At 36.7% G+C, this 26,126-nt stretch overlaps 6 protein-coding genes across 8 annotated transcripts; 2 read left to right on the plus strand and 4 right to left on the minus strand.

Annotated features, from left to right (window-relative positions):
• The first annotated feature begins 260 nt into the window (after positions 1 to 260).
• Positions 261 to 3,867, plus strand: LOC132161752 (glucan endo-1,3-beta-glucosidase 8). The gene is made up of 2 exons (XM_059571935.2): positions 261 to 1,285; positions 2,600 to 3,867. Exons 1-2 carry the CDS (start codon positions 954 to 956, stop codon positions 3,702 to 3,704), a joined length of 1,437 nt encoding a protein of 478 aa, XP_059427918.2. The 5' UTR covers positions 261 to 953; the 3' UTR covers positions 3,705 to 3,867.
• A 2,652-nt stretch (positions 3,868 to 6,519) lies between these two features.
• On the minus strand, positions 6,520 to 7,964 carry LOC132191884 (uncharacterized). Its single transcript, XM_059607005.2, has 2 exons — positions 7,735 to 7,964; positions 6,520 to 7,393 (listed from the first exon to the last, which is right to left on the minus strand). Exons 1-2 carry the CDS (start codon positions 7,858 to 7,860, stop codon positions 6,677 to 6,679), a joined length of 843 nt encoding a protein of 280 aa, XP_059462988.2. The 5' UTR covers positions 7,861 to 7,964; the 3' UTR covers positions 6,520 to 6,676.
• Positions 7,965 to 10,026: 2,062 nt separating this feature from the next.
• On the minus strand, positions 10,027 to 15,812 carry LOC132192362 (HNH endonuclease). 2 transcript variants are annotated; one of them, XM_059607677.2, is made up of 8 exons: positions 15,340 to 15,812; positions 14,611 to 14,665; positions 14,040 to 14,114; positions 13,737 to 13,828; positions 12,609 to 12,690; positions 10,920 to 11,003; positions 10,461 to 10,731; positions 10,027 to 10,373 (listed from the first exon to the last, which is right to left on the minus strand). In XM_059607677.2, the coding sequence occupies exons 1-7, from the start codon at positions 15,669 to 15,671 to the stop codon at positions 10,606 to 10,608; spliced, it is 846 nt and encodes a 281-aa protein (XP_059463660.1). In that variant the 5' UTR covers positions 15,672 to 15,812; the 3' UTR covers positions 10,027 to 10,373; positions 10,461 to 10,605. The 2 variants fall into 2 exon arrangements, with proteins under 2 accessions (XP_059463660.1, XP_059463661.1); XM_059607678.2 differs by lacking the exon at positions 10,461 to 10,731.
• A 677-nt stretch (positions 15,813 to 16,489) lies between these two features.
• On the minus strand, positions 16,490 to 18,120 carry LOC132192157 (NADPH-dependent aldehyde reductase-like protein, chloroplastic). Its single transcript, XM_059607408.2, has 2 exons — positions 17,179 to 18,120; positions 16,490 to 17,031 (listed from the first exon to the last, which is right to left on the minus strand). Exons 1-2 carry the CDS (start codon positions 17,592 to 17,594, stop codon positions 16,623 to 16,625), a joined length of 825 nt encoding a protein of 274 aa, XP_059463391.1. The 5' UTR covers positions 17,595 to 18,120; the 3' UTR covers positions 16,490 to 16,622.
• Positions 18,121 to 18,212: 92 nt separating this feature from the next.
• Positions 18,213 to 19,365, minus strand: LOC132192158 (NADPH-dependent aldehyde reductase-like protein, chloroplastic). Its single transcript, XM_059607409.2, has one exon. It carries the CDS (start codon positions 19,172 to 19,174, stop codon positions 18,371 to 18,373), a length of 804 nt encoding a protein of 267 aa, XP_059463392.1. The 5' UTR covers positions 19,175 to 19,365; the 3' UTR covers positions 18,213 to 18,370.
• Positions 19,080 to 24,561, plus strand: LOC132192156 (PHD finger protein ING2). Of its 2 annotated transcripts, none has more exons than XM_059607407.2 (8): positions 19,080 to 19,157; positions 20,309 to 20,554; positions 20,643 to 20,714; positions 20,801 to 21,042; positions 22,896 to 22,959; positions 23,106 to 23,362; positions 23,497 to 23,535; positions 24,201 to 24,561. In XM_059607407.2, the coding sequence occupies exons 2-8, from the start codon at positions 20,509 to 20,511 to the stop codon at positions 24,309 to 24,311; spliced, it is 831 nt and encodes a 276-aa protein (XP_059463390.1). In that variant the 5' UTR covers positions 19,080 to 19,157; positions 20,309 to 20,508; the 3' UTR covers positions 24,312 to 24,561. The 2 variants fall into 2 exon arrangements, with proteins under 2 accessions (XP_059463390.1, XP_059463389.1); XM_059607406.2 differs by lacking the exon at positions 19,080 to 19,157 and adding an exon at positions 19,679 to 19,898.
• Positions 24,562 to 26,126: the final 1,565 nt, after the last annotated feature.

Raw genomic sequence — 26,126 nt, forward strand, 5'->3', positions numbered from 1 at the left:
AAACGAGGTATGAGTGGGCCACGTCATCACCGATTCCAAACCGAGACAGAACAGAGTGTTGTCTGTTTCCCTCCTCCGCATCACAACTCAAAGCCATATTTCCATTCCTTCAAGTAGAAGTAAAAAGAAGAAACCTTTTTCTTTTTCTTTTTTTTTTGTAAGTACAAGCAAAATTTAGAAACCCTCCTATCTTCCCTATTCACTTCCTTGTAATTTTATATATGTTTGTTTTTCCAACCCCAAGCGCCCCTGCGCTCCTCCTTTGAGATTCCCCTCTCGTTCTCACATAATAGCCGTTGGAGAGCTGTCCAATCCTCGGTTTTGGGGAAGGAATCTGGTTTCAAACTTCTAATCAATTCCCCTAGTGGGTTTTGTCCTTAATCGTTTGGGCCTATTATAGCAATCATCGATACTCTCCCTTTCTCTCTTTTTCTTTGACAAAATTACCCTACTTTATATATATATATATGGTCCTTTTGCCACTGCTCTTGGGAAATCCCCGCTTTTGTTTCTTTTCGCCCCGCTTCACAGAACCGTAACGCTCATCGTCTTTCGGTAACTCCATTCACCCTATCTCTATTTACAGTATAACGCAGCACATAAGAGAAAGCAAAGAATAACGCCAACCACACTTTTCCGATAAACCTTGGCCTCTTGATGCTTTTCCCAAAGTCATAATTTTATGCCATATTATTACCTTTTTCTTTCAGATACATATTCTTGATGCTCTTGATATTTATTGGATTCTTTTTTCTCTCACTTTTCCCGGGAAGAAAAAAATTCGCTAGATTTTCGCTGATTCCTCGAACCCACCTGCAAAAAACCGTTGCTTTTCCCTCCCCCATATTTCTCTGTGAAGAAAAACGGACTATTGCTTTTCTATAATTCCCTCCTTTTTCTAGTAAAACCCATAAATTTCCTGGAAAGTTTGTTTCCTAGGAAACTGTCGGATCATGGAGAGACTGTGTTTTTTAAACTGGGTTTCGATTGTGGGGCTCTTGGGTTGTGTTTGTGTTGAAGGGCTTGGTGTGAACTGGGGTACCATGGCAAGCCACAAGTTGCCACCAGATGCAGTGGCTAAGATGCTGAAAGACAACGGGATTAAGAAGGTGAAGCTTTTTGATGCCGAGAAGTCCACAATGAGCGCTCTGGCTGGGACTGATATTGAGGTCATGGTTGCTATTCCCAATGATCAGCTGGCTGTGATGACCGACTATGATCGAGCTAAGCAATGGGTCCAGAGAAACGTCACACGCTATCTCTTCAATGGAGGAGTTAACATCAAGTATGTCAATTTCCTTTTCTTTTTGCTTACTTATTTTTTAAATTGAATTATCAATATTTTTTTTTTTGGGGGGGTATATTACCTTGAGCGCATAAACTGATGTTAATTTTTTATGTAATTGTCTGATGATTCTGTTGCTTAATTTGATAAAACATTGAGATATCTTTCTTTCATTTGTGGCTTCTTTTCTGACCACATTCATATGGAAGGGATTGAGCAATGCTATTTTTGGGATGTTAACAGTAGAGTAATTGAGTATAAAGTTACTTTGTTTATTGATTGAATTTCTTTTTGAATCTGCCATATGTGGCTGTTAGGACACGTTCGATTCCACAAATTTAGAACTTTTTTCTGAGTTGTTTTAGAAATCAAGTGTCCGTCATTGCTATGCCATTGATTTGATCTGGTTGGAAATTGTTTTTCTTTTTATAATGTATAGTGCATGCTTTCCTTTATCCTTGTTTCTAATTATTATGCTTTAATTTATTGCTGAGAAGTTGTAGAACAAGGAAAAGGGTTCTTGGAATCACCAACCTAACTCCAACTTGAATATTTCTGGATTTCTCTTGTATAATTGTACATGATTTTCTTCTCATTCTGATAAAAAAAAAATCGTTACATAGTTTTTCTTTCAATATTTACTTGGCAATCATTTAGAGCGTTAGATTCTTTGTAGCGGTGCTTTTCTGTTGGGGGCTTTGCATCGGGAAGAAGAAAAGAATAAGTAGCAGGAAGAAAATTTCTCCATCTGGAAAGTCGATTGGAAAATAGACACCGACTTAAGAAACAGGACTATGTTATTTATTTCATCATTTCCATTGGACCTCGATTATGAGATGCTGCATGTTTATTGAAGAGTTGGAAGGGTTGTTTTTAGATTTACCTCAGTTCTGTTTTTTATGGGGAATTAATAATTTTCAAATTCTAATCATAGAAAATCTTTTTGAAGAATGTAACTTGGACTTTCTTCTCCAATTAGATAAACCTTCCTTGGCAATGACTTGATCGACTTGGAGCATTTGAATGGAACCTGATCTCAAATTTAGCTTTCTCAAAGAGCTAAGCACTTGAAGAGTGCAATGTTGTTAAATTTTGTTTCTTCTGTTTTTACATTAGTAGTTTGTAAAAGGAACAACTTTTATACCTTCAATCAGTGTTCTCACTTTCAAGCAAACTGTTTGTGAAATAATGAACTTACACTTTTGATTTGTCTTTATTGCTATTATCTTTATAATTTTGGTATTGTAGATTTGTGAAAGTGGTAACTTGCAATTAAGCTCGTCTCTTTCTGATCATATTATCTATGTTGCACAGATATGCAGCAGTTGGGAATGAGCCTTTCCTGTCATCCTACAATGGCTCATTCTTGAATGTCACCTTCCCAGCACTTCAGAACATTCAAAATGCCCTTAATGAAGCTGGGGTCGGAGACTCCATTAAGGCCACTGTACCTTTAAATGCTGATATCTACAACTCACCACAGACCAGCCCCTATCCATCTGCCGGAAGGTTCCGGAGTGATATTAACGACCTAATGACCCAGATTGTCCAGTTTCTGAGCAAGAACAATGCGCCTTTCACAGTAAACATATACCCTTTCCTTAGTCTTTATGGCAATGACGACTTCCCTTTTGACTACGCCTTTTTTGATGGGGCAAGCCAGCCCGTTGTTGATGGTAATGGGATTCAATACACCAATGTTTTTGATGCTAACTTTGATACCTTGGTGTCTGCCCTGAAAGCTGCTGGATATGACAACATGACCATTATTGTGGGGGAGGTGGGGTGGCCAACAGATGGGGACAAGAATGCCAATGTAGGCAATGCTTATAGATTTTATAACGGGCTATTACCAAGACTTGCAGGCAATAAGGGCACCCCATTGCACCCTGGATATATAGAAGTTTACTTGTTTGGTCTTATAGACGAGGATATCAAGAGCATTGCCCCGGGCAATTTTGAGCGCCATTGGGGAATTTTTAGGTATGACGGTCAGCCGAAATTTGCGATGGATGTCTCTGGTCAGGGTCAAAATAAGTTTCTTGTGCCTGCACAGAATGTGGAATATCTTCCTGCGAAATGGTGTATGTTCAATCCAAATGCCAAGGATCTGAGCAAACTTGCAGATAACATAAATTTTGCATGCACCTTCTCAGATTGCACATCACTCGGATATGGTTCCTCTTGTAATGCCTTGGATGCTAATGGGAATGCCTCGTATGCATTTAACATGTATTTCCAGGGACAAAATCAGAACGAATTGGCCTGTGATTTTGAAGGTTTGGCGACGCCGACTACACAGAATATCTCGCAAGGGAACTGCAATTTTATCATTCAGATAGCCTCATCATCCTCTTCACGGGGGTCCTCAGTGGTGACTTCAGTATTTATTACTATTTTCATCTTTCTGTGGCAATAGATTTATTCTTATAGATATATCAGATTCAGGCGTACTATTATTTTTCTTTTTGCTAGTTTATAACCTTTTGGGGGTTACTTTTACTTCACAGATTGACAGATTCATTAATATCCCATTGCCTAAATAAATAAAAATAAATAAATAAAAAGCATATGATTTGTTTGGATTTGTTTATGATGTGATCCAACTGATCTATTTTGAGTGACTTGATGAATTAAGAGACTTGTGATCTCAACGAGGCCAAGGCTGGGTTGGAAAAAGTTCTTCCAACCCAGTTGATTTGTAACCCTAGAAGACTCATGAATTTAAAAAGCCCTAACAAGACCAAAAAAAAAAAGGCTCTTGTGCTTCACTCCCAATCCCAGTGGCAGTGACCGACACATAATAATGAAGCCAACCACAACCACCTTTATGTGCATTGTGCATGTTCCATGTCTTCAAAAGTCGCTGCTTTGTTCGAAAAGCTTATTATGTTATGCAATTACACACTCTTGTTTGACTAAAAACGCTCCATTTCAATTTTAAATGTGGATGAGTGGGAACGTCAAATTCATCAATCATTTAAGATATCATTTCAAATCTTAATGCCGCGCATCGCATATCTCCAATTTACCATATTCTTCCCCCCTTGCACCCCCCCATGTCTTGCAGCTCCAAGGTTGCATATTTTCATGTCACCAACCACCCCAAAACAATCTTATTGTTGTCATTCTTCTTAGGGGTGGGTCACTGGGTGTGGACTAAGCCGGTAACAATAATGGGTGTTTCGGCTACCGCACCGACTTAGTCAATAAAGTTGGTAATTTTACGGACTATATATTGAGATTTAGTAGAAATTTTTTGATAATCTCTATAGCCTACCGAACTAAATATTGTTGTAAGTTGAGATTTTAAATTATTATTATTATTATTATTTTTGACATGTTCACACATGAGGGAGAAATGGGGATTCAAACTAGTGACTTTCACTTTATTACGCGTAATCTTAACTGATTGAGTTACCTCTCGGTGACAGTTTAATTTATTACTTTTTAATAAATAGTAACAATTGCCCATATTTAAATTGGTTGGCCATTTTCAAATACAAAGGAGGTAGAGTAGAAAGGATTTTGTTTTGAAAGTGGGCCCCCAAGACATGATATGAGTGGTATGACAATATAACACATGGTAAGTTGCTAAGCAACCACCGCCTAAAATCATCTGTCGGTGTTCTTCTTCTACTTTTCGCGTGACGTGATGGTAATTTAATTCATCGAATTTTGAAAGTTGTAAATTTGAAGGCCAATTATCTACGAGACTACAGTCTATAGAGGGAAAAAGGATGATAAAAGATGTCTCTCTGTCCCGTAATGTCTTCACAATTGCACTCTCACAATTCACAACATTCATACTCATACCTCACATTTACACTCCGTATCACTTGTTTTGGCCTGATATATATTTTTTTTTTAATTTTTTCGAAAATTTGTTATTTTGTTCTTGTTTGTCTGCAATCTTAAAAATGATTCAAAAAAGACACGAAAAATTATCAAATTTATTTTCTTATATAATCTAAGGAACTACAAAGAAGAAAGAGAAACTGAAAATGAGTTGCCAAGAAATAAATAAAAAGCTTTTGAAAGTAAGATTAAGATCTATTGCAGTTGCTTATCTATTTTAATTACAATTTAAATTTGGATAAACAATTGTAAGAGGGCCCTTGTGGAGCTCACTTGTCTAAACAAGTGTTCCAATGACTCAAGATCTGTTCAGGCAGGTAGACTCTTTCACAATTATCTGTCCAAAGGTACGAGAGAGCAATAGAAAATGATTTATACAAAAAGTGATGCTACATGCACCTCAGGCTAATTCAATAGATTTTGAGGCCTAAAACAATAAGCTTAAGTGGGCCATTTTTTATATTTAAATATTTATTTTGATTTATATAGAATATTTTTTAAAAAATAAAATTTATTCTTCTAGCCTTTTAAAATGTAATATCTTTTATATTCAAGTGCTTCTAACATCTGAAAAAATAAAAATTTATAAAGAGGGTGGGTTGTAATTGAATAGGATTCCGTGGAACGAGGTGGCGTTGGAGACTTTCCATCTAATGAGAATTTAATTATTTATTTATATCTCTTTCGAACAATGCAACTTTCAAATTAATGTTAGAGAAGAATTTATGGATATTAGCTGAGACTTTCCATGAATATTATTAACACTGAGATTTTTGAAAAAGTAATAATTATATTGAATTAAACAATGGTTGAATTAACTTTCCACCTTCCTTTCTTTTCTAAAATATATATTTTGGATATTCATAAATATATATATATATATATATTTTAATAAAAAGTTCTTGATCCCGCTCGCGCGTGAAGAGTAGGTGTGACAATAAAGTGGGAGGGAAATTTTTGGGGGGGAAAGTGGGTACACTGCAGAGGAGAGGAGAGGAGAGGAGAGAAGGACAAGAGATTCCAGAAATCCAAATCAGTAGGTAAAACATGTACAATTAAAACTCACGTGCATGCGCTCCTTGTTCTTGGTCTCCATCTTCAGAATATTAAATAAAAATAAAAATTATTATTATTTTCTTTTAACCTTTGTACTATAATACTATTGTTTTGGGTCAGTTTCTCAAAAATTCTAAAAGCTGCCAACAACTGCACAATTTAAACATATTATTTAAACATATAGGTCATCTTCTCTTCACTCTTGACTGCTTTCTATCATGAGTCACAGCTTTTCCCCCTTCAGGCCTAGATATTTTTCACCTTCAAATTTGAACTTTAGTGATATATTTCCTTGGGATTCCAGCAGATAAAATTAAGGATAAAAAAAAAAAAAACTGCATGAAATTGAATAGTAGCAAGGGAAGGGTGGGAACCCATGGGTTTTACACTAGAGTGAGAGTCTGCACTACTAATCTAATTATCTCCGAATTTTTCTATCTAAACTTGATTTGTTTTACATGGGAAAATGAAATGAAGTCACTGGCCAGTGGGGATGGAAGACAGAAAAGCCATTCTCATCTCCATGACTTTCTTGTGAGAGTTGGAGTGCAAATAGCTCACAAAAGTAGGACTCTTCGCTGGCCTATACTCTGGCAGCAACCTACCCGACTTGTACCTCACCCCACATGCATTGCACAGTGTCTTTGGGCCCAATGGTCCTGCCCTCCATTGTGGGGTCCTCTGTGATAGGCAATGGGTGCACCTCCTTGGCGCTCCCTGCTGCTCATTGTTCACCATTAATCCCTTCTCCTCCTCTTCCTCTTCCTCTTCCTCTTCCTCCTCCTCCTCTCCTCCTTCTTCCCTTGTTTCTTCCGCCTCATCATCTCTTACAATGTTGCTAATTTCCTCCTTTTTGGGCACAATGAGTTCACTGTCAGCCAACCAGTAAGCCTGCTGGAGCAGAGGAGGGTCCGAGCTGGTCATGCTATGTGGGTCTGCGTGATGTGACCAGATGCTTAAAGAGCTCTTCGTTTTAGGGGTTGCGGCGGCCCTTTTTCTTTTGCTTCTGGCCTTGCCTGGCACTACAAAATTTTGCAGGGAAGCCGGGCTCTGATGGGGTTTCTGCAAGGGCTTTGAGGGTTTTGGGTTTGTACTTGTGGTTTGAACACTAGAGGGTGCCGGGAGGCAGTTCCCTGTGCTGTATAGACAGTCTTCAACTAATACTGACAGCCATTCTACGCTAACATCCACTTCCTGCGCATTTTCAGTCACCGAAAAACAAAACCCCCAAAATCAGTAAGACCCATATGAGTGAGCATATGCTGCATATTGGTGAAATGTGATATGGGTGTGAAACTCAACCAACCAAAATGGTATAAGAAGCAGAAGATACAAAAAGGGTAAAACCTAGTAAGCACAAGGAACACAAAATGGAAAAACAAAAGAAAAACCTATGTAGTGGAACTTTTAAAAGTAGAGGCAAACAAAAGAAATTGATGAGGGCACCGCCAGAACTCTGCTCAGAGAACGAAAGAAAGGAAAACTATGCGTAAAAAACGCCCAAAAAAAAATAAAAATAAAAATAAAAGACTAACCGTGTTCTGAGCAGAGAAGAGGTCGTCAAGACTGGTCGAAAGGCCACCGAGCTTGGAGCAAGGCGGTGAAAGGACCTGTTCTTGCTGGTATTCACCGGAAACTGACACATTTCGGCAGAAATCCATGGCCACAAAGCAAAATACTAGCAGTAATATATTTTGAATACACCACGAGAGAGAGAGAGAGAGAGAGAGAGAGAGGGTTTGGGAAAGTGAGAGAAGAAGGATAAAAGAAAAGAAAAGAGGGAGAAGAAAAATGCATTGCTAAGCTGTCTCTGAGTGCCCTCTTTATGGCCTCGTTTTGTGTCGGCAGATAAAGCTAAAGAAACAAATCAAAATTTTTACTCAACCAAACAGAGCAAAGCCCACATCCCCACATCCCCATCCCTCTCCGCTGTTTACCACGGTCCACATACCACCAATATCAATATATGTCCTCTTCTTTCCAAGCCCTGTCCCTTTTCTCGGTTTTACAGTTTTACTACCATACCAAGTTAACATTTTTTTTTTTTCTCAAGAATAAGAGACGGTTTTAGTTTTACCACCTAAAAAGACCAAAGACCCCTTTCTTTCTTTCTTTATATGTAGATTTTTTTTTTTTTTTTTTAACATGCCCGGACAATAAGGGGGGAGGGAGATTCGAACTAGTGACCTCCGATTCATTAAGCGTGATCCCAATCGATTGAACTACCTCTTAAAGTCTATGTAGATATTTTTTTATTTGGTAAAGAGACGAGGGGAATGAATGAATGAATGAATAGGGGCGTTTATGAAGTAATTAATTAGTGGGGCCTCATAAATGTAATGCAGTGATGCCTCCCAATGGATGATAACATTTGTGATGGTCTGAGCAGAATAGCAGTGTGTACTGCAGGTAGCCGGATTGTTTTTACAGATTTCAAACTGGAGTGGCAGATGAATTATACATTGCTACTCTGCCGACTACCATCGTCTCAGTCATCTTAAACGAAAACGACCACTATCTGCTTAGAAAAAAAAAAAACGACCACTACGTTTTATGCTAGCCGACACTTTTAGATATCTTTATTTATTTATTTTTAAATGACACTTTAAAGAGATATTCATATATTCATGCTGGAAATTTGGTTTTAACCTATCATTTCATGTCCAATGTACCCATTACACTTTAAGAAAGGTACATTTGTTGAGGTTCCAAATCACAGAAAAATTTAGGCCATTAAGATGTTGCCTTTACCATATCCCATTTTAATAAAGTGGTACTTCTCTAAATTTGTCGTAGACGTGTGTTGGGAGGTCAAGTGGAAAACAAGGCTTTATAAAAGTAAAATCTCATACGTATCCCACCAAGAATAGTCTATTAAACATTATATTACGTCCTACCAATTGATGTTATAATGTAGTCCAGCTTCTTCATTGAGAATTTTGAGCTGAGGAGGAAAGCTTATGGAGTGCGAATCTGCAGGTGGCAGATCCTTTAATGAGTTTTCTACCGAAATTGTGTTTGTTTTGAGAAAAAAGACATTAAATTTTAACGAGTTTTCGAAAAATCAGAATATTGAATTTACATGTGGCTTCCACCGACCGAGACGTCGTGCATAATGAAGTCTTGGTGGGAGACTTTGGTGAAGGAGTAATTCATTTAGGCTCTAAACCACATCTGTGATTCTGTGAATGTGATATATCTTACATCATTAATCAACATTGTACGATTGATGGACCCAAAGACAATAATAGATTTATTCACTGCTTCAATCACATCCACATCAAAGGAACTTAATCTCAAACACAAAATAAATAAATTTTATTAAATTTACCATCCGATGCCCCTGAGAAGAAAGAAAAGGCAAAAGTGAACTATGAAATTGACTGGGGCTGGTTGAGGATTCATTGCTGCTGCAAGATTGAATAATGGCACCGGGGACAGACTACACCCAACGGCTACATATAATGTGGGACATCGCAAGCAATTATTGTAAGGGATGGGTGATGACTCTTCAACTTTAGAGAATAAATCAATAAATATCATTAGGTAGATAGAAAAATGCTCCTCAGGGTATGATTCTGTCCATCCATATCCTGAAAAAGTCCTCAAGCATGGCAAGTGGCAATTGGGCCAACACTTTTTTATACAATCCACAAACTTCTTATGAATCTAACACGAAATTGAATGATTAAGATTGAAGTGGCTGACCCGTTTAATTAAATAGGTCGAGCTAAAATAACAATGTTTCCTTTGTTCATACACTAAAGTAATTCATGCCTTCTAACATAGTTTAAGAAGTAATAATCAACCCCTCAAAATTTCAACTGAAGCAGAGTACTTGCAAGTTATCAATCAATGAAAACATCACATCCATGGGAACAATTAATTGTAATTGCCTTTTAAGCAAGAACTTCTGAGCAATGGCATCCATACATGTCAGAGATTCTATATAAATAAAAGTCAATATGAAATATCATCAAATAGTTTAATTGTACCAACTTGAATCAGATGCAGCTTGTAGAAGGGAAGTAGCCACGGTCCTGGCACAAATTAATGAGTTATTCCCCTATGCTTAATAGTGGATAGATCCTATCACCAGTCTTGATCCACACAATCATCCTTCCCCTTATGGTATGGAAGAAAGGGTGAAATCAGTTGTGTGTAAATTCAGTACCTTAGTTTGAAACATAGAAAGAAAAGGTTAAAAGCAAGATCCAAATTACCATATTTGATAGATGATTAATATACATAGATTTCTTACAATTTCTGAGGGAAAGAAAGTAAAATGCTTGCACCGCAATGGAATACATAAAATTTGAGGTTCTTCTGGGTGACTTCAGCATTAAGAATAAGAAGATTCAATCTGTACAAAGCACAGGAATATACAGTTGCCACAACTGATACCCTCATGGCTCTGAGTAGGGCTTTGACAGATATTGACGCCATTCGTCAGGCGTCCCCTTTCTTACTGTCAGCATCCTTAACGCTGCACTTGTTAGTGGTATGGCAACTATGTCATAGTCTTTTGGTATCTGAAAGATTGAGGATATGGAGTGTAGTTACAGCAAAAATGAAAGTAAAGACCCATTATTTTTCTGCTATATCTTCGAACATTTGTTATGTTTCAATTAGTGAATTATGCTGTAAAAGGAATCTCATTTACAGTGAAATGATACAATTAACTATAATATATGAAGAGCAGTATGGTAAGGATTATTACCTTTGGGACGTTAATCAGCCTCATACTTGCTTCCTCTAAAGTTTTTCGACCTTTCTTTGAATTGCATTTGGCACAAGCAGTAACCTTTAATTAAAAAGAAGCACACACCATGAGTAAAGTTAGATTTTAGAAGTGAATGGTTGTGTGATGAAACTATAGTTAGTAGAAACTCTCTTCCTTGCTCTAATACTATTTGTAATGATTTAGGAAAAGAACTAGCCACATCTACGTTATCATCTTAAAAAAACTAGTCAATTTAGGGCTTTCTTAGAATCAATTGTAAAGCCCAATTTCACCTAATAACAGGGGCAGAACTCGAAAAATAATTGTGGGGGTTCAAAACTAAAAATGTAAAAATTTTGAAGCTTTGAAGGTAAAACTTAATTTTGGGGGGTTCATTTCATAAAAAATACCTAAGATTTAGAAGAAATTTTCAAAATTGTGACTTTTATGAAAATTTGGAGGGGCCCACACTCTATGTGAGCTATTTATCTTTGCAGTGTGGAAATATTAATGTTTTCTTTGCAGTGAAAAGTAACATTTCATTACACATATTCTATCATGAAAAGCTCTTCTAACGTGATTTCCAGTATCATATTTGTTCTCAAAATTTTTGAAGGCCATGGTTAGTCCTTTCTCATAATAGGTGATAGCAGCTAAGTTATATTTTAGGATTAATGCAATCATTTTAGAACTACTTTTCCAACTTTATTTTAACATATTCCTCAATTAGGGTTTTTGGTCAACTTCGTATTATTATTATTATTCATAACAGTGAAGAAGTGAGATGAAAAACATAACCCAGAAAATGGTTTTCTGATTCATCCATTTTAAGGTGAAATAGTTATACAATTGACAGAGTGAAGTGTCCTCTCACTAAGATCAATGATGAATTTCTTTTAACTTAATTGGACTGGATTTCTGATACAATCTCTCCTCCCCTATCTTCTTTGGAGTTTTTGTATGCAACCATAGGAGGTGATTTATTGAGGACTTGATGTACCGCTTGAGCTTCCATCTTTTTCCATCTTCAAATTTTAATGCATATTTTTTTACTCATGAGTATCCAAAACTTAGTATAGTAACATCCTTTATATTGCTTATGGTTACAAGCACAGTAGCAGCACTGATGTTTCTTGAAAATGTCAATTGACCTCTGCCATGAACTCAAGAGGTAAAAGACCAAAAACATAGGAAACCTACCAGAACCAAAACATTCACTTTTCTATTCTCTTATATGTATTCATCAACTACACCAGCTTTATTCAACCAAATATTTGTTAAGGAAACTCACACCTAGGGGATTCTTTCAATGAGATCATAATATGGCATGTAGAGACATCACTTAGCCAAAAAGCTGAAGCCTATGGGTTTGAGCCCAATTGTTTTGTATTAACTACCCACATTTGTGACATCTTTCCAATGTAGGACTCAATCTTTTTACGCTCACTCACAAGTGTATACTCAACTAAATGTGGTCTCTGTAGTGCTGTTTTTGTTATGGTCTCTTCTGATTTTCATGTTCTCAGAAAAAACTCCTCCAGTCCTTTACACGACTCTCTAACATTTTCGTTTCCCTACAGATAATAACAATAAAAGTGCACTAAAAGGGTCTGTAATAAGGATACACAATATGAATGACAGTTGGTGTAATGTTTAGTTACAAATCTGTCTAATATATTGTCTTACCAGATTTTCCCAGTTCCATTCTCCACCTCGTGCAGCTGGAAAAACATGATCAATGGTTAAATTTTCACGTGAAGAACAATACCTGTTGAGAAAAGACATGTGTCACTTAGTATACAAGCCATGTGACGTAACATCTTAAAGGGCAGCATATAATTATCAGACTAAAAGGCTACATGTGTCCCTTAGTATACAAGCTATGTGGCGTAACATCTTAAAGGGCAGCATATAACTATCAGACTAACAGGCTGAAGTTTATCATACACTTCAAACTTCATTGGAAAAGGAAAGTAAGTAATTCAAGGCAAAGAAAACAGAAAACCTAAAAGAGGTTCTGGTGCAACACCAAGTGTGAATTTAACCAACAATTTCCTGTATTTAGGTCTATATTCCAAATATAAGCAAAAAACCAGATGACATTATGCTTCTGGTATCTCCAGAAAATAGTTAATAAATCATTCGAAAGTGGAATTTTTATCACAAAAGGCGAAGTTGCATTACAGCAGCAAAGAATAGGTTATCATAGAGAACCCACGAGTAAGAAAGAGAGAGAAATAGCTCTAATCCTTGAGGTTTTGCATGAGATTCATACTTGAGGGTCATAAAGAGTTTCCAACTCGAACTAAATTAATAAACCACAATTAAAAAAATATTAAAAACTATTATAATTGGGTAAGAGCACTTACATCCGGATCAATAAAATAACCTTTTGGCTATTTTGTTGAGCTATGTTGTTAAAAACACTACATCTGGCTCAGCAAAGTAACCAAACGTTTGTTGAGTAGCTACAGTGCTCAACAAAGTTGTTGAGCACTGTAGCTCAACAATGCATTTATGATAATAATAAAAAAATCTAATATTGTTCTGTCTCTTCTTTGGGAATAGGGAAAGTAGATAAATAAATAATATTTTAAATAAAAAAGTGAAAGTTGATAGCTAAAATGTTGAGTCGGATGTAGGTGCTTTTAAAAAGTAGATAGCTAAAATAGACAAATGTGGTCATTTAGCTAAACATTTGTTGAGGCGAATGTGAATGCACATGAAAATGTTGTTTGTTTTGTAAAATATTGTTTGCTTACTAAATTAAACTAATTTAAGTTGAGCAATAATGTTCACGAGCAAAATACTTACTGACAAGTGTAATTGTCTCGATTTAGTATGTTTCTACGACTAAGGGTGCTCTTAATTCTTCTCCTCCTTATAACCTGCAGTAAATTGGGAACCTGGAAGCAGAATTGGATACGGTCAGTTTAACTGGACTAGAGGACACATGTACAGTAAAGAGGGAAAAGCCTGAAAATTCTAAAAAATAACTTTAAAAAAATCAAACAAAATAAAATAAAAAAGGTGTCAAAGAACAAACAGCAATAGTATAATCCCAGGAGCAAAGCAAAACAAATATTAATAAACCAAAAGTACTCCTTGAGTGCATACCCTCAAGACCGCTGGTATGTAGAAGGATCCATTTGGGGAATTTACCGTCTGATCATAATATTCTAGCACATCCGCCTGGATAAAAACAAGTTTAAGACTGAAACGTTAAAACAAACTTATCTCATAAGTATATGTTCCTAAGTGGAATTACCAAAAAGGAAAGAAAAAAAAATTGTTTTTGTCTGTGAGTGTGCATACATACAGGGAGAAAGGAGAAGCAGGTAAAGTTCCAACTTCTAATGACAATTTAGACAAAAGGACTATTGGGTATGGAGAAAGATGGCATTTATGTTGTGATCGCAGATGCAAAGTAGTAAAAATTTAGATGTGCAACACACTGACCTAGAAGAGCACATGAAGGCTGTTAATTATCCATTTTTAAAGACTAAACGTGCTATTCACTGATCAAAAAAATTTATACTTGAATGACATCAAGGTTTCCTCATTTTTTTGATAAAATAAAGTTTCAATGAAAAGTAAGTAATTGCATAAAGAGCTCGAATGATAATACCAGCAAGGTTACTTTGCTAATGTCCAAAATTCCAACATGAATAGGTGAAAGCAATCTAACCTTCTCCATGAATTCCAAACAAATAGCACGCTTCCAGCAGACAACATTGATTGGCCTGGCACAGGACAACAGTGATCAGAACCTTAAGCAAAAAACCATGCAAGTCCTTATGCTGACAGGTTCTTACATTCTTTTATATGGTTATTTCAAATATTTTCCCTGAATCTATCTCTTAGATATCTAGAAATATTTGAGCTTTTGGGAGAAAATTGCCTGATCGGAACTGAACTTTCTGTGACCATGCCTGACGGCAGTCAATTTTTATACATGTAAAATGCATTAAAAAAATAAAAAAAATTAACTTGCTTCAAACATTTAGTTCTTATGAAATTTCCAAGAATTACTTTAGTTCATTTCTAATGAGGACGAATTCTCTGATTTTATACTCTTGATGCAGTTTAACTAGTTTGTTAAAATATGAGATAGGCAGTTCGATTCTACATAGAACAGAATACTTGTTGAATTTACTCCTGAAAATCTGATACTTGTTGTATTTAATACAAACTCAGTTCGACTCTACCTAGAACAGAATACATAAATTAGAGCCAAGAACAACCTAAATGCAGATTGATGAAATTGTCAGCAAAACGGTCAACGAATTAGTTAATTCTACTGTGCTTAAAATATTTCTTAGTTTAATATTTTTTTTTAAAAAATCTACTAAACAAAGAATAAAAATTTGATAAAATGGACTATAATAAGCAAGTGGGTCATAAAAGAGAAACTGACCTGTATGAGATGTCCAAGACCAGCCCTCTGAAATCGGACAAATCATCCCTCTCAAACTCATCATCATAGACAAAACCATCATCCTCCTCATAAACACCTTCATCATCACTAACATTAAGGCTTGCCTCCGCACTGAAATTGCTGGACTTGTTGTTCACGGAAGAAGAAGAAGAGAAAAGTCGAGTTGTAGAGCCAAGAAACCTGAGCCTGCGCACTTGGGTTTGAACTGATCTGGGCTTAGAGTGAAATGGGTCTTTGGGTTCCAACCCAAGTGACACTCCGTCACCACTGAAGAGCAGCTTCAACCGTCCCTGTGTTATGAACTGTGCCATTCACAATACCTACAACGTTGAAAGTTGAGCGATAATTGATTAAAAAAGACTACTTTGATTCGTTTTCCAACTTCAGTTACTCATTGCAGTGTTGTTGTACTGTACACTGTTTGAAGAGTTTCAAAACAGCCCTCTCACGGAAAAAAACCATTGCCACATATTATTTTCAAATATTCCCGAATATCTTCCCCCACACTAAGTGAAATGACGTATATACCCTCCAATTGATTTTCAAAATTGTCACAAATTCCGAAAGAAACAATGGCTCGTTGATTTTTCCTCTTATAAAAGATTGCAACATATTCACTGATTGCCAATTCATCTCAGTTGTCAAAAACATAGCTTGGAAGTTGATCCAACGATTCAATCAGTGAGATGGTAGAATTTTAGCTTATTTCATTCCGTCACTATTTCTACTACAATTAGAGATCGGGCTTTTTATTATATTGTCATATATCTTAAAAAGTTGATTAATATTTTAATAGAAATATTTGGATTATAATCTTTTAAACTGTGGTCTCATAAGGATGGACAATTGCAGAATTTGATGCATGCCCATTTCATAGCAATATTGCTACTCATGATAAGGTCCTCACATCATCCTGTTATCTACCTATGATGGTGTTATGGCTGCGCCCAACAGATTCAGTAGCAATACACATCCATTTTGATTAAGTTAATTATGAAATTATAGATAAGTGACATTTGGAGAGCTCATTAGTCTTATTAACTCTTATGGATCAATATGGACGCCGGAGGAATATTTCATTGAAACCAGATTTTATGATTGAAAAAAGAAAACTTGAAACATGGCCGTCAAACAGAAAAGTTGACAGCTTTTATTGAGCTAATTAAAGATACAAACTAAGGCACAGACCCTTGTGCGACCTTACCATTACAAGAAGGAAGGAAGGAAGAAAGCTACATAAAGAGAGATATATAAATATAATACTAAACATAGCCACCATTAACGCGAATAACCTGCCCATTAACCCACTCACTGGCGTCACTAGCCAAAAACCCAACAATAGGAGCCACATCGTTGGTCTCACCCAGCCTGTCAAGGGGGCATTCCTCAATCACCCTCTTCACCTGCTCCTCTGTCTTTCCAGCGAAAAATAGTTCAGTGGCAATTGGCCCCGGCGCTACACAATTTACAGTAAGTCTACTCCCCTTGAGCTCCTTTGCCAGTATCTTTGCCATAGCCTCCACCGCGGCCTTTGATGCTGTGTATGCGCTACTACACGGCTTCAATGCACCCACCAAGGATGATGATACCAGTATAATTCGACCCCCACCATCACGTTTGAGCCGGTTTGCTGCCTCTCTAGCGCACAAGAATGCCCCTCTAGCATTCACACTAAAACAAGCGTAAACAAATTTGATTAGATTTTTAGAAACATTAATTATTAACAGCTTGTGTTCAACATGTGGCTTATTAATCAATTATATATCTTTGTTGTTGTTTGAGAGTAAAATGTTTTGATGCAAAGAGCCAAAGAGTTACCTGAAGATATGATCAAAATCCTCCACAGAAGTATTAGCAAGTGTTGAGTGCTTGGGATCTGCAACTCCTGCGGAGTTGACCAAGATGTGGAGGGGCGAGTTGAATACCTCCTGGGCTTTGTCGAAGAGAGACTTGACCTGGGTTGGGTCGGAGACATCGGCACGGACCGTGATGGCTTGTGGGGTGTGGGGAGAACTAGAACTAGAGGCAGAGGAATTGATCTCGGAGGCTACAAGGTCAGCTTGGGTTGAGTTGGAGGTGTAGTTGATGACGAGTTTAGCGCCGAGAGAGGCTAAGTGGAGCGCGATGGCTCGGCCGATCCCTCGGGACGCCCCAGTCACGATGGCAACTCGGTCTTGGAGTGGTAAAGATGGGGTTGGGGCTGTGTTAGCAGCATTGCTGGTTTCTGAAGCCATAATAATAATAAGGTTAGAAACTAGAGAGAACCAGAAGGATTCTTATCTTTTCAATTTCAGTACAAGAGTATTGGAGTACCAATGTCCCATCATCCAATTAGAAGTGCATTTTTCATTACGACTCCATATTCTATTATTAAAGTAGTTTAGAATCATTTAATCCTATGCCATGGAATTCTATGAAACACTACGTCAGACATTGCGTCATATATGACTACTACTGATGGCTACAGGCTTTAAGCATCTAACCTGACATTAGTCATGATTCTAATTGCATTTTCCTTTGGAAACCACTGGATTCTAACAACGCATAGAGATTCTAATAATTGGAGTAGTAAATATAAAAGTTTCTTATATAAAACCAATTTGTCCAGGCAAGCCGGGACAGCCTGCCCTGTTTTTCTTTACTTTTGGTTGCATTCTACCCACCATCTCTTCTCTCTTTACTTATTATTATTATTTTTTTTTTGAAAAAATCAAAATGATGAAGTGAAGATGGTGGGTAGAATGAAGTGAAGCATTCCCCTTTGACAAAAGCAACTCGATCAGGTTTCTTTGACACGTTCTGCTATTTAAGTTTCACCTTCCAATTCATTCATAGATGGTAGATACCATACCAATAGAAAATGAACACACAAATTCAGTAATAGCTTTCTGGTGAGACAAAGAGCTAGCAGACACGAGAAGAGAACTGAAATGAGAGGGAAAAGAAAAGGCAGAACAGAGCAGGAGTAGAAAAGGCGTGTGGAGGGTGGAGATCAGAGATGTATCAACTTTCAAACAACAAATCCACCATTCACCCTAATGACCTGCCCATTAATCCACTCCCCAGCATCACTGGCTAAGAAACCCACGAGGTGAGTCACATCCTTGGGCTCCCCAAGTCGGCCTAGAGGGCAGGCATCCGCAATCATCTTAATCGTTTCCTCGGATTTACCCTCAAAGAACAACTCAGTTGCCACAGGCCCCGGTGCAACAGCGTTGGCAGTCACTCCCGTACCCTTGAGCTCCTTGGCCACTATCTTTGTCATTGTCTCTACGGCTGCCTTGGAGGCTGCATAAGCTGCGTACCCTGGTAGAAGAGATCCAACAACCGAGGTTGATATCATGATGATTCTTCCATTGCCTCCACGTTTCAACCGATTAGCGGCCTCTTTACAGCAGAGGAATGCACCTTTGGTGTTGATGTTAAATGTCATATCCCAATCCTCCACACTTGTCTTGGCCAAAGTTGGGTACTTAGGATCAAGCACCCCAGCAGAGTTTACAAGGATGTGGATAGACCCAAATTCTTGTTCGGCCCTATCGAAGAGCAGCTTCACCTGATCTGGGTCTGAAACGTCTGCTCGAACTGCAATTGCTTGAGGCTCAGAAAGGGTGGCCGAGGCGTTGAGCTCAGACGCTAGAAGATCTGCTTTTGTCGAGCTTGAAGCATAATTGAGCACAACCCTTGCACCAAGGGAGTGGAGGTGGATGGCGATGGCACGGCCAATGCCACGTGAGGCACCGGTTACGATTGCCACCCGGCCGTCAAGTCGAGAAGAAGAGGAAGCGTGTTCCCTGGTAATTTCCTCAGCCATAGCGGAGATTCAGTGAATGAAAATCGTATTTGATTGTTTTAGGGTTTAGAAATGATCGAGGGATTGTAATGCTTTTATAATTGAAAATTACCAAAGGACTCCCGAGAGATTGGGTAGCTTCATGAATCTGAATCTGTAGAAATTGTCAACTCAAAAAATCCTCTCTTCCTCACCGAAAAATGGGTTTTTTTTTTTTTTTTGTTGATCAAACATTTGCAAACCTAAGGTGTTACGATGTCAAAACTGCCCTCAGTTGTTTGAGAATTGATTTAGCCTTGAGTGGGGCAATAATGACTTTGCACTAGGTTGCCACTTGATGACAAAGAGATTGCATCACTGCATACGTAACATAAGGCTCTTTAAAGCCAAAGATTCGTTGCATCACTGCATACATAAGCCTCTTTTAGTTTTTCATCTCCCTTGTTTCCCTTATTTATATATAGATTAATAGAAGAAGTCTCTTTTGGTTACTTCACAGTTCATATGAATGGCCAAAGATGAAAACTTTCATATAGAAAGTCAAAGGTAGCTGAGTTGTGGAAATTCCAATGGTAACCTGATCAGATTATAGCAAAGTCAGCAAAGCATTAAGACAAATTTTGAGGAAGAAACTAACCTGGGAAGGCTGGGATGAGAATAGGCATGCCCTTTTCCATCAATATTGGCTTCAATAGGTGCTTGAAAGTTGAAAATCCATTCATTCTAAAGAAGTTTAGGTCTTCAGGTGAGGAGTTGAATTAAGGATTGCTTCTGAATGATGAAATTAATGGTTTATTCAACATTAGGAATCTAAAGAAAAAAAATAATAATAATTAGAAGGAACAACTCTCACCATATCTCCTATGTTATTATCAAAAGCATATGTTGTTTTAATTTTTCTATATTTGATTTTAAATCGCATTTTTTGTGTATAAAATTGCAATGTAAAACACATTGTTATCCTTCCATACTATACTTGAAGAAAAAAAAAAAAAAAAAAATCCCCTTCCATTGGATAAAGGGATTTGTAGCTGTACACATGCATGTTTCTAACTTGAAAAATGCTCAGATTGCCCTAAACAATTATTATTTGCAAAAAAAAAATACCCTTAAACCATGTTGAAAAATGTGGATTAAATAAATTTCAATTGGCAGGCACAGCCCTCCAGTGAGACCCACCACCAACAGCAGACCTTCCCGGCTTCTCCAACGGTCAACACCTCCTTAACCGTCTGGGTTCGGTAAAACTTTAACATTGAAGGCGACACCGTTTTGGGTCTTTTTCCCTTCGTTTAAACTTCGTGGACCATGTAGAGAAGAGAAACCCTAGAAGAAGAAGAAGAAGAGGAGAAGCAATGGCAATCGCACGAACCGGAGTGTACGTCGATGACTATTTAGAGTGTAAGGCTCTCTAAGACTCCTCTAATTTTTCCAATAATTTTCCCAAAATTAATTTCGCCTAAAAAGAAACTTTTGGAGATTTCCGCAGACGCAAGCACGTTACCCGCTGAGCTTCAGAGGCTCCTCAATACCATCCGAGAACTTGACGAACGCTCCCAATGTAATGCGCTCATTCTTCTACTTTTCTAATTTTCCATTATCTTTTTGTGTTTGTTGTTGAAAATTTTGATTTTTTGGGGGTGAAAGCGACGATAAACCAGACGAGGCAGCAGACCAAATACTGCTTGGGATTGGCTTCACAGAGCTCAAAGAAGGGGAATAATCATAATAACAATAATAATTACTATTATAGTAATAGTAATTATAATAACAATCAAGAAGACGAGGCAGCAATTGAGAAAATACGAAAGGATATTGAGGCAAATCAGGATAATGCGTTGAGTTTATGCACCGAGAAGGTTTTGTTAGCACGGCAAGCTTATGACCTGGTAGGCTTCTTTTATTGATATTAGCTTTTATGCATTGCTCAACAATATTATGAGTTATCACGGTTGTATTTTATAATTGGTGCAAAGGATTAATGAGTTTTGATGGTTGAAGGTTTTTGTGCTTTTCTCAACATACTTGGAGTGTGCATAGTTCATGAATAGTGAATGGTTTTGCTTTTCTAGTGGAATTTGTTCAAATATGTGGTTTTTGAGGTTGAAAGAGGAATCACAATCGAGCAATGCGTGTTTGGGGGTTGGGGCTGAAGGGTTCTATGATTACCTTGTTTAGAAGTATTATAGCAAATAGTAAAAATAATTATAGGAAAGGTTTCTCTAAAGCCTTCTTTTCTTGATAAGTTATCAAGATATCATTAAAAGCGTAAGGCATCCCAGATACACAAGATGTCTAAAGCCTTCTTAAAGTAAAAGGTTTACCATATCATTGCAACTTATAATTTTTTCAAAAACATATAAAAGGGTCCATTAGGGATAGTGTTCCCAATATCAGAACTATAAATGGAAAATGTTGGTGAATAAGTCGCTTCATTGTATGTTCACACCCATCTGTGATTTAAATGCTTGATGACTATTCAATCTGAAGTGCATTTTTCTATACCACATCGTTCTAATAAATATGGGCACCCCAAATACTTGTCAAACGAATAAGCTAGTGGTGAAATTCTGTTAGTCACCTCTATGGTTGCTCTCTGTTGGTTCTTGTCATGTATTATATAACTTTATCGAGAGGTTCTCATTTAAAACTTTTAGTTATGGGGAACTTCAAATGGGAAAGAAACTTGAGAATCCAGATTATAGAGGTGCAATGCAATTATCTTAGACTCATATATCTCCTCTATCCTCCTTTAATTTACATAAAGAAATTAACAAAATCCTTTTCAATAGAATGTATGCAGAGATAAATCACGGATGAATAAAGCTGAATTATGCTTAGCCATGGAATTACTTTATGGAAATAGAGTCTTTCTCAGCCTAAACAATATTCAGCTGTACCATTTGGTAATCATAAGTCTGCTTGTTGCATCTAGAACAACCCTAAAGACATCTAGCAATTGTCAATAGTTACATATACGTATCTTCTTCATAATTGGACATGTACAACCCAGAATGTAGCCACAATGAGCACAAGCAGCGTCCTTGGCTTCTCTCAACCCTATCCCAGTGATTATTAATCCTGCATGGTTTTTCATCACCATGGGAGGTTTCAAAGACCATTATTAATCTTGTGGTTATGCAACAATTGTTTTCAAGATACTCTCAATAACTTGAGCCCTTTTTAATTCATTAAAACAAATTTCTTCTAACGTCTCATTCTATGTGTTTTTTTTTACTGTGTTTAAGTTTTGGTTTTGGACTTTGTTGAGTTTCACATTATTGAATACAAATAATTTAATACCTATATTGTGCTTTTTAATGAGATTGAAATACTTGTTAAAAAAAATAATAATAATGTACTGCACATACTAACAAAATTATGTGACTTGAGAAGGTTTGAACTGGTTTAAGCTGCAGAAGTTTCATTTGACTCTGACCTGGATATCACATGATGCTCTGTAGTTCCTACAACCTCATCTCCTTGGCTAAACCAGTTATGTCATACCACTGTATATAACATCAGTTCAAGCACTATATTGCATAACCCAGAGCCAGTTTTTTTGGGTTCTCTTTAACCGGCATCTTCTTTGTTTTTTCTTCTTCTTTTTTTGGTGGGTCCCCGGGGGGTTGGGGTGGCTGGATGTTAAGTACAAGTGCAACTTTATACATTGTGGGCTTTCAACATCCTCTCTCGTATAACTAGAGCTTACAGAGTACCTTGTTATTTTCATTTGCTTCAGATAGATAGCCATGTAAAAAGACTTGACGAGGACCTGAACAACTTTGCCGAAGATCTAAAGCAAGGTAGGTGAACCTTACTGCTATCATCATGTCTTGTGTGATTTTGAAAGAAGTTTTGTCCCGGTATATGAAACCATTAGAAGATGGCAGTTTTATTAAATGATTATCTACCGTATGTTTTTTTCTTTTCCCTTTTCCAATTTTGTCAGAGGGGAAAATAGCACCAGATGAACCGGCAACTCTCCCCTCATTACCTATTGTCCCTAAAATTGAAAAACGCAAGCCCTTCTATGTAACGCCTCAATCGAAAAGGATGGATTATAGGGATAGGGATTGGGATCGGGAGCGTGATAGGGATTTTGAGCTCATGCCTCCTCCAGGAAGCCATAAAAAGGAATTTGCTGCCCCCATGGATGTTGATCAACCTATAGATCCGAACGAACCCACCTACTGCGTCTGTCATCAGGTCCTGATTTCTGGTTCCAACTTTTTTCATTTTTTAATTGGAAGCTCTTGTCTAGATTGTTTCTGGATTTATCAGTTATGCTTCAACTGCTTTTATTCATTTACTAAAATGCTATAATTTTCTGGATCTTTTAGGTATCATTTGGAGATATGATTGCCTGTGACAATGAAAATGTGAGTCTTGTTTTCTTCCTTATCTATATTTTTCTCTGGTTATCTGGTTATAATGTCTTATGGCTTCTTTGTAGTTAGATTGCGTCTACGAATTAGATATAAAAGTTTACTAACCAGAGACAATAAGAAGTCTCAGCTGTAGCTACTTGAGAAAAATTTATAGACAATGTTTGTTTTGTGGATTGAAATAGGATATATATCGGAGATCTTACAAAACATGGCATAACTGCATGTGTGAAATCCACATGACTTGAAAACCTTTAATAGTGGATTAACTACTACTAAACCATTTTTCTCATTTGATTATCTCTTAATATTTATTATTGGCACCGCTATAAAATGAAAGGAACTTGGGATATTTGAAAACTGACACCTTGTCGTTACTGGTTTGGTTTTCTCTGCATAAGGAATGCTGCTGGCACTTTCTAGATATCCATATGAACAAATTATTTCCAGAAACTATCACTTTGTGTACTTTAAATTTTCCTCCTGTGAGAGTATAAATGCATATTTCTTTCACGGGATCCAAAATGATTTACAATTGTTTCATAAGCTTCTTTTACAACGATATGATAAGCAGTCTTAACAGTTAATAGTTTCTGTGTCATATCATTGTTGCTTTGTGGATACTTGTATGGATTAGCTGACTTTTAATAAGTTGACAGTGCCAAGGAGGTGAATGGTTCCATTATTCATGTGTCGGGCTGACACCTGAGACAAGGTTCAAAGGAAAATGGTATTGTCCAACCTGCAGACAGGTACCGCAATGTCAATGATAGTGGAAGATTGGACCTGCTTGATTAATTGCTTATTATTGTTGTTTTAAGTACCTCTTTCAGATTAAAAGAAGTGGGGAAATGTTAATTATACCAGGAAATTTTAGATTATGGAAAATTTGGATGAGTTATCACCATTCAATCTGCATAATGTTTCTTATTGTGATTGAAAATTGTAATTAGATTAGTAATCGGAAATTATTTCGATAATATCCGTTGAAGATTGACTGAATCTACAAATGCATACATTCCTCTGATCCTTTGCCTTCCCGTTATACTTGCTATCTAGCTTTGACAAGGTTGTTGGGCCTGTGCGCTATGGGCCGTGGACCAACAAGTAGGGGTACTGGTGGTCATTTCGCCCTTTAACTTTTGTCTATTTAGGGTGCATGCTGTCTGGTTAGATCTGAGGAGTATAAAAGAAGAAGGGCGGGAAACGAAGTTTTTGGCGCGAGTTGTTTCGAAATACGATTGTAGCCTAATGGCATAACTGCCCTCAAGCACACTCCCTCTTGGCCGATAGGCCCGAGATGAGTTAATTTTCTCTTTTGCCTTTTTTTTTTTTTGGTCCTTTTTCCCTTCTGGTCAGTGATTAATTTGAATTATGAAATATGCTATCCGTTGAATTCACAATGGAATGTTCATATCCTCATATAATATTTTAGCTAAGGCTGTTTTTTGTATAGGATTTAATTTTGAGTGCGAAGCCCCAAATGATTTTGAGCAACCTATAACTAACAAAAGCAATGTTAAAGAACTAGAAAAATATATGAGAAAGTTAAAAATATGGTGTTGAGTAATTATGGAAAGAGGTTGAGATTGATATCTTGCTATCTTACTAAGAAATATTGGTATGTATGTTAATGTAATTTATTTTTTATTATTATTTTATTTAAAAAAGTGTTCTTATGTGAGATAAAAGTAAAAGCAATTTAGAGTATTGCGTGTTTTGAGTTGTTTGCTAATATTTTGTTAGTTTTGAAAATAGTTAACAAACAAAATAATTAACAAATAAAAGCCCATGATTTTTTCAATAATTAAATGATAATGATTTTGTTTATATACGCAATAAAATGAGTCAAATGACAATGTTTTCTTTAAGTGCTTATGCTATCCTTTTGCACATCAAGTCGATGAACATAACTCATGCATTTCGCTTTGTTATGTCAAGGTATATGTGAAGATGGCTTTGGCCTCAAGCTATACAATTATGCAAGCAATGATCCAAATGCAAATATGTGATGCATGCGCCTATTTAATCATAGAAGGGCAGGAATATTGAAAATTATTACAAATTAGCCTCTAAAAGCGACATGTGTTATTTAAACTATTAAAAAAATGTAAAAAAGCACATGCTATTAAAAAAAAAAAAAATGTATTTCTCATATGACACATGTAAGGACACATATCATTTTTAGAGGCTAATTTATAAGAAATTTCCTACAAAGCAATTTGTAAAAATTGTTTGTCCATCATATAAATGAGTCAACTTATGTGAAAAATAATGGATTATAAGAATGGTTTATTATAATTATATTTTTTCATAGTGATGTCATTTAATAGAGCCCCTCAAACCCAATAAAGCATGTTACTCCATGGTTCAAGAAGGCCTATTTGTCTTTTGGGGGGTTGCCAACCGTCTTATCACTTACCCGATTGATATATGGTAAGAGAATCATATAAAGAAAGATATATCCTTATTAATACTCTTACCTATTTACACTTGGTTCAATAAGGGAAAGATTCGTTAGAGCATCTCTCAAAGGAAAGCTATTGATGTAAATATATCATATTCCATATGAGACCCTTAACCTC

Source organism: Corylus avellana, chromosome 10 (assembly GCF_965113065.1).
Source record: "Corylus avellana chromosome 10, dhCorAvel1.hap1.2, whole genome shotgun sequence".
NCBI lineage: Eukaryota > Viridiplantae > Streptophyta > Magnoliopsida > Fagales > Betulaceae > Corylus > Corylus avellana.

Excerpts from the sequence above, each read along its gene's own strand:
- LOC132161752 (XM_059571935.2), top strand. The coding sequence starts at position 954 with ATGGAGAGACTGTGTTTTTTAAACTGGGTTTCGATTGTGGGGCTCTTG. Across the intron at positions 1,286-2,599 it reads AATGGAGGAGTTAACATCAA|ATATGCAGCAGTTGGGAATG; the intron begins GTATGTCAATTT and ends TATGTTGCACAG.
- LOC132191884 (XM_059607005.2), bottom strand. The coding sequence starts at position 7,860 with ATGGATTTCTGCCGAAATGTGTCAGTTTCCGGTGAATACCAGCAAGAA. Across the intron at positions 7,394-7,734 it reads TCTTCTCTGCTCAGAACACG|GAAGTGGATGTTAGCGTAGA; the intron begins GTTAGTCTTTTA and ends GAAAATGCGCAG.
- LOC132192362 (XM_059607677.2), bottom strand. The coding sequence starts at position 15,671 with ATGGCACAGTTCATAACACAGGGACGGTTGAAGCTGCTCTTCAGTGGT. Across the intron at positions 12,691-13,736 it reads CGAGACAATTACACTTGTCA|GTATTGTTCTTCACGTGAAA; the intron begins GTAAGTATTTTG and ends TTTTCTCAACAG. Across the intron at positions 11,004-12,608 it reads AATGGAACTGGGAAAATCTG|GTTACTGCTTGTGCCAAATG; the intron begins GTAAGACAATAT and ends TTTTAATTAAAG.
- LOC132192157 (XM_059607408.2), bottom strand. The coding sequence starts at position 17,594 with ATGGCTTCAGAAACCAGCAATGCTGCTAACACAGCCCCAACCCCATCT. Across the intron at positions 17,032-17,178 it reads GATTTTGATCATATCTTCAG|TGTGAATGCTAGAGGGGCAT; the intron begins GTAACTCTTTGG and ends CGCTTGTTTTAG.
- LOC132192158 (XM_059607409.2), bottom strand. The coding sequence starts at position 19,174 with ATGGCTGAGGAAATTACCAGGGAACACGCTTCCTCTTCTTCTCGACTT.
- LOC132192156 (XM_059607407.2), top strand. The coding sequence starts at position 20,509 with ATGGCAATCGCACGAACCGGAGTGTACGTCGATGACTATTTAGAGT. Across the intron at positions 20,715-20,800 it reads ACTTGACGAACGCTCCCAAT|CGACGATAAACCAGACGAGG; the intron begins GTAATGCGCTCA and ends TGGGGGTGAAAG. Across the intron at positions 23,363-23,496 it reads CCTACTGCGTCTGTCATCAG|GTATCATTTGGAGATATGAT; the intron begins GTCCTGATTTCT and ends TGGATCTTTTAG.